The sequence below is a fragment of the Tupaia chinensis genome, unplaced genomic scaffold (genome assembly GCF_000334495.1).
Source record: "Tupaia chinensis unplaced genomic scaffold, TupChi_1.0 Scaffold000281_1, whole genome shotgun sequence".
Classification (NCBI taxonomy): domain Eukaryota; kingdom Metazoa; phylum Chordata; class Mammalia; order Scandentia; family Tupaiidae; genus Tupaia; species Tupaia belangeri.
Window position 1 is genome coordinate 2,618,099 of NW_006159764.1, and position 12,700 is coordinate 2,630,798.

General features: G+C 35.6%; 1 protein-coding gene across 1 annotated transcript in view; it reads left to right on the top strand.

The window, feature by feature from the left end:
* ZBBX (zinc finger B-box domain containing) overlaps positions 1 to 12,700 on the top strand; it is a 111,152-nt gene that overhangs the window by 88,048 nt on the left and 10,404 nt on the right. Inside the window, exons 17-18 of the mRNA XM_006150294.2 lie at positions 2,976 to 3,092; positions 8,150 to 8,404. Of these exons, the coding sequence (XP_006150356.1) occupies positions 2,976 to 3,092; positions 8,150 to 8,404 (372 nt within the window). The remainder of the gene's footprint in view (positions 1 to 2,975; positions 3,093 to 8,149; positions 8,405 to 12,700) is intronic.

The following is a 12,700-nucleotide window of genomic DNA, read 5'->3' on the forward strand; positions in this document are numbered from 1 at the left end:
CCTTTAGTAATGACAGGGTGCATATACACACATGTGAGAATGAGAGAGACTGAAAGAGGGAGAGAAAAAGAGAGAGAGAGAAGCACCTTCCACAGGGTTGATCATGCCACAGTATTCTTCTTTCAGTCCCCAGCCCATTGGCTCTTGGACACTTGTGCACGTGCCCAGTGTGCTTCTGGATGATCTGCTCAGAGAGCTAAATCTAGGTTACTATGGGGGATCTGACTCTTCCTGAGCAGCTCCTCACTGCTGCAGCACAGAGCTGGCCCTATTATTGTTTTTTTGAAGGTAGCCATCTCATGTGTCTGAGGAGGTATGTCATTCTAGTTTAGATTTTCATAGATTCTGTAGTACTTAATTTGTTGAGCATCTTGTCATGTGCTTATTAGGATTTGTTTATCTCCCTAGGAGGATTGCTATTCAAATCCTTTGCTCATTTTATAAATTGAATTTTTTTGTTTATTGTTGAGTTTTAGGATTCCTTTATTATATTCCGTATAGTAATCTCTTAAATAATTTACATTCTGAAATAGTTTATCTCATTCTGTGGGCTGCCATTTTACTTTGTTGATAGGTGTCTTTTGATGTAGAATTTAAAAGAAATTTCCATGAAGTCCAATTCGACTTTTTTTCCCTGTTGCCTATGCCTTTGATATCATCCAAGAAATCACGTCAAAATGCAATGTTGTAAACTTTTTGCCCTCCATTTTCTAAGAGTTGTAGCACTTTAGGTCTTAAATTTAGGTGTTTTATTAATTTTTAGTTAATTTTTATATGTGGTATAGGTAAAGGTTGATTCATGCTTTTGCATGCGAATATTGAATTTTCTAAGACCAATTACTGAAAAGATTGTCTTTTTCTCATTGAGTGATCAAGACACCACCGTCAAAATTTTAAATGTTCTTACCACACACAAAAATAAATATGTGAAGTAAGGCATATGTTAACTAACTTCATTTAGCCATTCCATAATCTGTACATAATTTGAAACATCACATTGTATACCATGAATGTATACGATTTGTTTGTTTGTGTTTGTTTTGGCTATGGGGCTCATGCAATTGCCCAAGAGAGACAAAGGGGAGCAAAGTGAGAAGTCACCCCCTCAAGGGGGATCGCACACCACAGTCCCTTCTCCTCCATTCTCTTCTTGGGATTTTGGGCATGAATTTCAAGCCACCAGGTCCAGGACTTGAACTATGCAGCCAGCCATGTGGGATCCAGTACTATAACTTCCATACCACGTGCTGGTCCAATATATGTGATTTTTTTTTGTTAATTAATAATTTGATCCAATGAGTAAGGGTTTATTTCTGGGTTCTTTATTTTATTACATTGGTCTGTATGACTATTCATGACAGTCCCACACTGTTTTGCTTACTGTATCTTTGTAGTATGTTTTGAAATCAGGAAGTGTTACACCTTCAACTTTTATTGTGCTTTTCAAAATACAGGTCACTTCCATATCAATTTTAGCATTTTTGTTGTTGTTTGTCTGTAGAAAATTGTCATTGGGAATTTTCTAAGGATTTCTTTGAATACTTAGATTTCTTTGAGTAATACTGGCACCTTAACACTGTTAAGTCTTTCAGTCCATGAACATGAGATGTATTTCCATTTAAGGTTTTTAAAATTTTCTTTCAGTAATATTAATTTCCTTTGAACAAGTCTTCTATCACCTTTGTTAATGCATCTGTATTTTATTCTTTTGATGTTATTGTAAATGGTATTTTCTAATTTTTTTTTCAGATTGCTCATTGTTAATGTACAGAAATGCAATTGATTTTTGCATGTTGACTTTGTATCTTGGTATTCTGCTAAATTCATTTAATGAATATTTTTGTGTGTGTGTGTACGTGGAATCTTCAGGGTCTAGAGTTTTTATCTATAAGATCATACCTGTGAACAGAGATAATGTTACTTTATTCTTTTCAATTTAGGTGCCTTTTATTTTTTTTTCTTACCAAATTACTCTTACTAGAACTCCCAGTAGTATGTTGAATATAAATGATGGATATTTACTTTAGATCTTAGAAGAAAAGCTCTCATATTTTCACTACTGAATACGATGGTCACTGTGAGTTTTTCAAATACACCTTTTATTATGAGGAATAATTTTCTGCTGTTCCCAGCTTTTGAGTGTTTTTATCATGGATTTTACCAATGGTGTTTTCTGAAGCTATTGAAATGATCTTACGGTTAACTTTCCCTCATTTTGTTAATGTGGAGTGTCACACTTTAATTTTTGAATGTGGGACCATCCTTACACTCCAGGAATAAGTATCACTTGGCAGTAGTATAAAAATTTTTTAATGTGCTGCTGAATTTGGATTGCTAGTACTTTGTTGAGATTTTTGCAACAACTTATAAGGGGTAGTAGTCTGTAGTTTTCTTTTCTTGTAGTGGCTTTGTTTGAATTTGATATTCAGGTTAATTCTGACTCTAGAATGAGTTAGGGCGTAATAAACTTCTATTCAGGTTTTTGGAAAAGTTTCAGAAGGATTGTTGTTAGTTCTTTAAAAAATATCTGATAGAATTCACTGTTGAAGGCAGTAGGTTCAGGACTTTCTTATTGCTCGGATATTTTTGATTCAGTATTATTACTAGTTATATGTATATTTAGATTTTTCTATTCAAGATTTTGTAGTTTACTTTTGAAAGCTAGAGCTTTATTCATGTGTTCAAATGTTTATTAATGTAAAATACATACATTTTAAAATATTTGTTTTTATTTAAGCACGTATGTGTATACTGTCTTTGCAGTCTTTTCATTATTTATTTCTTTTCAATCAAGCTATATGAATTTAGTTGCTTTTATAATTATGAGATTTTTGTATTTTACAATATATCTCACTGTCATAAATATTTCTTATTTAGCTAAATATTGTCCAGTAAGACAGTAAGTATGATAAGCTAATAAAATGAATTCCTCTTTTTTTAAAGCTGTATATTGTCTCACCATTATTCCATTTCAGGAGACAGAGAATGGATCCCAGACCTTAGCTTAAGTACACAAGCTGATAATGCAGTTGTCTTGGATGTTCTGTGGCATGTTCAGAACCTGTCATCAAGTTCAAAACAGACACAGACGGGTAAGGTTGGCTACAGGCAGCACTGCTGTGTTTGTGATTCATTTGTTTACTAGTTTGTTTATTAGAAATTTGCTTGGCACCTGAAAATTAGCTTTTACAAATAAAATTTAAATGTATTCATTTTTAGCTAAATCTCTTAGGTTTTTTTGAAACCAAAAAACTAGGTGTACTCCTTATTATTCTCAAAAATCGTGGATTCTATTCTTAGTTATTATTTATCAAAATGTGTTAGAGAATAATATCTATAAATGCAACTCAGGATATGGTATTTTTGAATAATTCTTACAAAAATACATACTTGGTTTCATTACACATTCAGGAAGAGGTGTTTATGCCAGATTTTGCATACTCTTCCTCTTGGCTTATATTAAAATCAGACATAGTCATGTGAAATGAATAGCTTAGGTTCAAACTGGTTCTTGTGAGGTTTAATAGAACTTGTTTCCGAACCTTAAAGTGTATGCGAATCCTGGGATCTTGATTTTAGTTTCTTAACTCTCTTCTCTAGTCGAAGTAATTGCAAGATTTCCCATAGGATTGCTCTTTTGACATGTTGAATGTCTACTGTAATGTTTTCCTAATGATCATAGACAGAATGGATGATGTCACAAATATCACTGTTCTATTAGATCACTCCTATTGTACATACTAAAATAAATTTGCTTCATGCTAAATTTTGTATGAAGTTGAAGTAGGTAACTAATGAATTATGTCAATTTGACGCACATGTGTTGAGCATGTTAGCACTATGGTAGGCCTTGGGGATAAAGGGAATGCATAAGCCATGTTTCTTTATCTTAGGGAGCTCACAGTTTAGGAGGAAGAGTTGATAATGTGGATGTTTACTTTGGCTTAATGTCTATCTTCAAGCCAGACATCTACTTATATAAGATTCATCCCTATACAATTGTCCATAGTTTATTTGTAACTGTTGCCCTAAATACTATGATTAAAGCTGTGTGGCTAGTTTAGGTTTTTGTCTTTATGCATTATTGTTGAGAATCAGTCAGATACAGAAATTTTTTTTTAGTGGAAGAATCATCGATTTATGATGAATGTTTTTTAGCTCTATAATTGGGCACCTATGCTCATGTCAAAGTCTAGAACAACTTTAGAAATTGTGACTACTTTTTGATGCATTCAGAAGAAACTGTCTTAAGTCACTGTATATTGTTGAAAACAAATTCACATAGATGCCATGAGAAATATGTTGGTAGGACAAATCTTTACAAACAAGCTACTTGCGCAGATCAGTCAAAACCAGTTATTTACTATAAAAACTGTTGGAGTACCTCCCCAAGGACAGAGGCTACCAGATGCTGGTAGTACAGGGATTCTCAAAAGTCAGTGTCCACCCAGCCTGGTGGCATGGTCTATAGTGTAGTGGACTGTGGTGTTGGAGGTCACACAGCCAACTGGGATTCAGGTTCTTGAGTTGTCCTGAAACACGCCAGGCACATGCATGGATGCCTAAGCTCCTAGGGAGCTGCAGGGCTGGGGAAGGTACTGCAGAGAGACAAGCACGTGTCCAGGGTGCATTCTCTGTTCTCTCTGTCTCTCATGCACGTGTGCACATGCTACCTATCAAAAAGAAAAAAATGTGTCAGTGTGGGCACAGTCACCCGGGAAACTTGTAATGCAGATCTCTGGATCTATTCGTAGAGCTAGTGGAACATTAAGCTAAGGTAAGGTTCATAATTTCGTGTTTATTTTATCAACAACTGCACTTTTATCTTCACTGCTCAAGCGCAGGATGAGCTCAGTCGGTCTCTCTCTCACTTGCTGCCAATTTTACTTTTATCCCTCCCCAAATCATGTTGCTATGATTAATTTCCACTTCTAGTCAGTGAGTGAATTGTTTATATTTATGATCATAAAATTATATATGTTTACAGTTTATAGGGAGTGAATCACACTTTCCATAAATTTAAATAATAAATTGTGTTATGTCATTATGCTGCCTTAAAGTATCTCTTCGCTTCCCATAGAAGATAGGAAAAATTATATCCCCTACCATGCATCACACAGCAGCCCTGGGGTTGGCTACCATCTCTCTTAACTGCATCTCTTTCTTTGTGTTCCAGGATTCTCTGCCACCTCTCTCTCCAGTCTCACACTCGTTCATATAACTGAGTCTTTCGCACTGTTCGGTCTCTACCCAGACACCACCTCCTGAGGTCTCTGAGGCCGCACTACCTAATGCTCATCTCTTGAGTCCCTCTGTCACATTTACCCCCTTTCATCTTTCTCATAGAGTTCATCACTATCTGGCATTATTCCATTTGCTAGTGTGTGTCTTTTCGGTTCTTTCTCACCCTTGGTCGTACTAGCCTCACTTGGTTATTGATGCAAACTCAGTGTAGAACAGGGTCTGGCAGCTGCTAAGTGCTCAGTTTAGTGTTTCTGGATGAGTCAAGTAGCGTAGCACCCTGCCTTAGTGTGCAGTGCAACTGGAGGGCAGAGGCGACCCTTGCACTTTGGAGTAACCTGATCCTACCATAGTGCCTAGTAGCATTAGAAGTTCTAAATGATTTTGAATTGGTTTGTTTATTAGTTCACAGGTTCTCAGAGCTGGAGAAGAGTTAAGATATACGGTCTAATTTTTCTGTTTCTGAGCTATCCAGTTTAGCATTCTTTCCACTAATCCATCCTGCTAAATAAAATTTTAAAATAGGTTTCAATAATTCAGAAAATCCATTTCTGTTTTGATGTGTCTAAATTCTCAGCACTATACACAATGGATTAAAAATGTTTATATAATAATGTTTTGCAAATTTTATTCAGAATTAAAATATTGGCTTATTTGATAAGAATATTATTTGTTATTAAAACATTATCCAAAAAGCCTGTTGATATATTGGGTCATCAGGAGAATCATGACACACTTTTGAATAGAAAAACAGAAAAAATACATCATGACTTTCTCTATGAACTAATAATTCTATTTCATTAAAATTTTAAAGTTAACATTTAGAAATGCAATCACAATTATCATTGTATTAAAGTTATTCAGTGATTGATTAATATACATATATATAAAATTTGCTATAGGGCATGTGCTCTCACCAGAGAGAGAGATAAGGCAGGGAGTGGAGATAATGCGAAGGCGTCTTTCAGGGGCCATAGCCACACCACAGCCCTTTCTCCTCCATTCTCTTCTTGAGATTTTGGGCACACATGTCTGGCATGTTTTTCAAGTCAGCAGATTCATGACTCCAGCTGTGTTGTTGGTCATGTGCAGACTGAGCACCGTAACCACTACACCACTGGCTGTCCTTGTGGTTCATGTATTTTTTTTTAATGTTCCTATCCACATTTTTGTTTTGTACTCATTACTATAACTCAAAGAGACACCATTGTATTTCATCTACTCAATAGTTGGCATTGTTTCATTAGTATTCATAGAACATTTTTTTTTGCTAACATCAAGGAAAATTTATTTTGTTCTATTTAGAACATAAGTTTGATTGGTATTAATACCTTTTTAAGATTACATTGCCACTGATGACAAAGTTACTCTGAAAGTAACTTCTTATGTTTATAATCTATAAACTGGGCTATTTTTTAAAGGATGGAATCATTGTCAATTGTGGTATTTTTCATTAGTGCCAGTCTTAATGTGTTAAATCTTAACCTTAGTAATAATATTAATAAGCCTATGTATTAAACATTAGTGAGAATAATATATTGATCTATAGGAACAATAACTAAATAAAATCAAGGACCATACTGAGGGCTCTTCTATCTCTCTATGTCTTGGTTACTTTAACTTACACTAGGTGCACATTTCCAGTAAGATGGTCTGTCTTTTACTGTGTGCTAAGCATAAGTTTGATGCATTCTCTGTGTACCTTTTTTTCTCATTTGGGATCAATTAACTCCAAATTCTGTGTCAACCAGATGTTATTCTAAGAGTTCAGCAAGTGTTTGTACTCCCTTGAATTTTCTGAAGGGCATCTGCATTATATTAAATTTTTCTCACTTTGCATTTGTCCGCGTTGGCAGAAGTTCAGCCTTACTGATCCCATCTTCCTTTTGTTTGTTTTACTTTAATAAAAATTCCAAATTCCTTTAGATTTTACCTTGACCGAGACATATATCCCAATATAGACACAGGAATGTGGTTTTTCTCTGTAGATTCTGGAGAAGATCACAGTGTGAAGGCTCTGTTGTGGATACCTCTCTCTCTATCTCTCTCACTCAAAAAATAAATCTGTACACTTAATAAATAAGCATATAGTTATCTGAGTTGTGAATTTTAATTTGTGTCTTAGAATATCCCTGACCTTTATTAAAGATTCTTTTGTGAGAAATTCCAAATTATAAATCAGTTATGTTGTGCTGGTGTAAAACTGAAAGAGATGCCTTTTCCCCACTATGAGAGCAACATCAGTGTTGAAGAAATCGGCTCAATCTTCGACACAGATAAAAAACAAGAAGTGACTGTCCTAGTGAAACAATGTAAAACCTGAGTTAGATCTGTGCTTCTGGAACTTTCTACCAAGGTGCCCTCTAAAGAAGCAGAGAGTGAAAATTAGAGATATCATCTCAATTTCTTTGAAGCCTGAATTTTTCTAAAATTTTACATTTTTTAATATAGAATGAATTGCACACTTGAAGTAAAATTAGTTCGGTAAGAAGGGGTATCCTGTTTTACGAGTTTGCTCATATAAAGCACAGTGTGGTAGTGTCTTGGAATTTAAGGAACATGGCGAAGTGATGGCTTTGGAATAGGTCATCAGGTTATGTGTTATTTGGTTTGTAGTTGTCTTGGTTTATACATATTTTACTTCAGTGAATATCAAAATGAGTTTGTCTTTTTTCTGAACTCAGAGAAATTAGGACAAAATTACTCAGAAGTCTTCTCCATGACCCCGTGAAAGTAATTTGAGATTAAAAAATTGTGATTAGATGACCATCAAAACCTGATTTTCTCATGAACTTTGTTGCATGGTTTGCATGGTCAGTGTGCAGAGGGTCCAGTGTTTTGTCTTTTTAAGTCCTCCTTTAGAATTTTTGAAACAATTGATATAAAACATTTTTACTTATTATTTTAGGCCAGAGCTCACGGAGACCTTCAACAGCGAACTTACTGCTTTCCAACTCTGTTGAGAAAATCTCTAGCTGCCTCCCATCTCATCCTCGATCAAGAAGTGCAACTGCTCGATCACTTTCTAGAGCTGCTTCTGAAATTTCAGAAATTGAATATATTGATACTTCTGACAAGAATGAGCCTTTGTTAGATGATTCTTTTGATCAACAAACCTTAGACAGCTTGGAAAAAGAATTAAATCTGCTGAAAAACTTTGCAGGTAATGCTATTTTTTTTTTCACTGTACATGTTGTTAGCTTCACCAATGCCTATTTCTTTATCTCTCACTCTAAGAAAGCAAGCAAATGAAAAGCTTTCACTGTACTTCATTAACCATCAACCCTGCTGTCTGTTTTCTTGGATATTCTGATGTCACACGAGAATTCTTATAACTACGTGTGGGTGACTGGTCACACCAGAGACGACTTCCCTTATTCTGTCTCGTACATTGGTGAATTGTGGCATAAGGACCTTCATGTGTGCAGGGAAAAAAAAAAATCTGTTTTTCTTTTTTTTCCCAAAAACCAATGGAAGGGTTAAATTTCTATGACTTTTTTAAAGCTACCTGTCAGTCTTTTTGAAGAGTTGAGCTGTTAAATCTCTTTTTGTTTTGTTTTTGACTTTTTGAGAGAGAATTTTGCTAAAAGGCAAGTGTACTTGCTGGAAAGATAGAGACAGGGAGAAAGTGAAAAATCATCTTTCAGCGGGGATGGCCATGCCACAATCCCTTCTCCTCCATTTTTCTCTCAGAATTTTGGGCACACATACACACACACATGCCCAGTGTGTTTTAAGCCTCCAGGTCCAGGACTCAAACTGTAGTCAACCATGTGGGAGTCCAGTGACATAACCATTACATCATCTGCTGGCCCCAGTGCCGTTAAACCTTTTAAAGCTTCATTGTATGCATGGGTCCACCAGGGATCTTGTTAAATTGCAGACTCTGATTCTGTGTATGGAGTGAGACCCGAGATTCTGCAGATCTGATAAGTACCCAGGTGATGCCAGTGCTGCTAGTTGGCAGAGCACGGTCTGAGGAGAAATTATACTTCTCCATTCTACTTCCATTTTCAAAGGATATATTCTAGCAAATAGTTGACCATATTCTTTAACAACCAAAAGTCTGGCTTAGTCACAAAATATCAAGGAAAGTAATCTTAGTTTCATTCAGAAAGTCAGTCACACGGTTTGGAGGAAGCCAGCTGCAGGTCCCAAAGACAGGCTGGAAAGTTCTCTGGCCCTGTGTACAGCATGTCGACTCTTCCCCATTTTCCTATTAGTGTCTCCTCCTTTACTGACCTGATAATAATGACTTTGCTGTTTTTCTAAAAATGGTAGGTCTTTGTTTTTAAAAATTCAAGTAATACAAAAAATACAAAAAGGAAAGCCAAAACCTCACAAAATCAAACTACTCTTAAAACAACCATTGTTAACATTTAGTGAGCATCATTCTAAACATTTGCTTATATCATAAGTACACACATAAGAATATATAGCTAGAAAGATGAATAGATTGAAGGAAAGATGGTAATAATTTTATAGATTTTACGCTTTGCATGCTATTTGAAAAATTATATTTGCATATTAATACAGATTCATCAAAGAAAAATTGAAATGAAACTAATACAAATTGTGTATTTTGGATAAATATTTTTTACCACTGAAATGTTATTAAGTTGAGCTATAAGACATTACCATATTGTAGACCAAAACTAATGGCATATTGGACACTTTTTATGGTTCAATCTATACTCTTTGTATATATTCCTTTAAAATTCAGGGACAAAGTTCACAATAAATAGCAGTTAAAGGTAATTTCTAGATATATGTTTTAGTTTTGGACAGTAATGATTGAATCCTTATGATTTTGATCGCATGCTAATCTGGACAGTATTGGATACAAGATTTCTGTTATATTGCCCTATTTTGACATTTGTTTCCTAGAGAAAATACATATGAATTCAATGCTTAGCACACTAGCATTTTTTTCATGATTTCCCAATCTTGAGTCTTTCTTTTTGAATCATTTCTAGAAAGTTTGTATGTCCGCTGTCTTTTAGCTTAATGACCAGTTGGCACAGTAGCTAGATTTATTCAGTAGATGAAAATTTCCTTTTCTTTGCACTTAGTAAATATATCCCCAGTCTTCTGATCCTGAATATGGCATGGGTTAGTCCTTTATTACAGTTTTTAAAGTTTTACTTAAATTTGTCAAATAGGGTTTTCCCTGCAGAGAGGGCCCATAGTAGTTTTATCTCTATTTCCTGAGTTCTTTGTATGTTAGGTCACAATGCCCACAGCCTTTGCATTTGAACGGCAAGTTAGCTAAGGTTTATAGCCTTGGGTCGCCGTAATCTTTTTTTTTTTTTTAAGAGGTTTTTCTATAGGGCACATATGCTCTCCAGAAAGGCAGAGAGAGACAGAGAGACAGAAAGTGAGAAGTCACCCAAGTGGGGATGATCATGCTACAATTCCTTCTTGTCTATTCTCCTCTCGGGATCTTGGGCATGCACACACACGCATCTGGTGTGAGTGTAGGCCACTGGGTCTGGGACTCGAACTGCTGTTGACTACATGGGAGTTCAGCGACACAGTCATTATGCCAACTGCTGGTTTCAAGGGTGACCTTTATCTAAAACGTTGCACATACTGATTTGCTATTTCCTGGCTCTAAATTCTGCTTGAGGTAATCTGAGTCTACTTTGATTTTTTTACTTCACTCTCACGCATGTTACAGGCTTCTTTTTTGACTGGATGCTTGAAGATTTTCCTTCTTAATCCTTAAAATTCAGTAACCAGGATTGTGTTTTGGTGTCAATAATTCAGCATTTCTTGAAATTCAGAGTTTTCTTTAGGTCTGCAGAATGATTTTCTCCTTAACTTCAGAGGAATTTTCTGCTGTTGTATCTTTGAATTGCTTTTCCATTCCATTTGGCTTTCTCCTCAGAGATCCATTTTCTTGAGGTTGGATGCTCTTTAAGCAATATATTGCTTATATTATCAATTGTTTTAAGTATTTTTTATTTTCCTTTTACTTATTGGGGTGACTTGACTTTCGTTTCCTATGTAAGGACTTCAGTTTTCACCTGGTGTTAGTTTACTCTTTATCGCCCGTCTTTTAAAAAAGTATTTCCTCAAAGGTTTGTTGCTTTAACTTTTAAGAAATGTTTTTGCTAGGTTTTATTTCGATAGAATTGGAAACTTCTAGAAAATTTGCCAAAAATGCAAAGTACAAGGAACTCCAGTATACCATATATGTTTTACCCAGTTCATTAGCTTTGTTTTTTACTCACTTTGCATGTACACAAGCACACACACACACACACACACACACACAGAAACACACACAGATACACACCTCTTTTTGTCTGAACCATTTGAGAGGATGTTATAAACGTTTTAATTTTTTATAAAAAAAAATAATAAGCAGTGTATCTTTTCCCCAAACAAGCACATTTTCTTACACCGCCATAGTACGGTGATTAAAATGGACACTTAACCTTGATACAACATGATTCTCTGATCCACGTCTTGCATTCTTGCATTTAATTTTTGTTACAGCCTTATTTATTTATTTATTTATTTATTTATTTTGGTACTCCTCCAGGACAGGTGCCCATTTAATTATTTCCGTGTTGTTGCCTGACCTGCTGCTTGATCTTTAGGATTTATTTTGCTTTTTTAAAAAAGTCTCTTTCATTACTTCTTTTGTAACTAAAGGCCCCTGGGGAATTTTCTTATGGTCCTGTGTTTTCTATAGACCAGTTTCTTATTTCGTCATCCTTTGCATGCTATAAATTACTGGATCCCGGCTTGTCGGCATGGTTAGTTGCTGTGTCATTTCTTTGTATCTTACTGTGGGCGGATCTATTTATATCTTCTTTTTCTTTTGTCTCTGATATGGAGACATACGATATACGCTGAAATCCTCTACATCTCTCCTGGGATCGCTCAGTCTTTTCTTCGCACTTACTGTTTGTAGGTTGAGTGTTGAGCTTTCTTCTGTATCCTGCTAGCTAGCAGGAGGAGGGGACAGGGTCAGGAGTTCGGTCTTCTTTATTGCAGTATCTAGGCCTGCTTGCCTTTTTCTGAAATTTATTAAATGCTAATCTTCTTTCAGCCTGGTTTCCAGTGTTTTTTTTTGTCTCTAAGGGACACATGCAGGTTTGTAATTTTCTTGCTTCTGCCAAGATCTTGTGGTGAATGTTCAGGAGCTTTAAAAAAGATGGCAGATGTTTTCTCCTCACTTTCATCTATTTTCCTCTCAACTGGTGTGGTATCGGTGACTTGTCAGTTCTTGTGATGACTCTCTTTCTATTGCCAACGTAGTCTGTGTGTCAGGCAGGGAGGCGGGGTGCACAGGGAAAGCACCGAGACGCACCTCAGTGAATATTGTTTATTTCTTGGTTGCCCCTTGTCTAAGTTTACTATATGAACTTTGATCACTTTCTTCATTCGATTTCAATTATTTTTTCCATTTTTCTGTATTTTCTGTTCATTTTATAAGGAGTTGGGG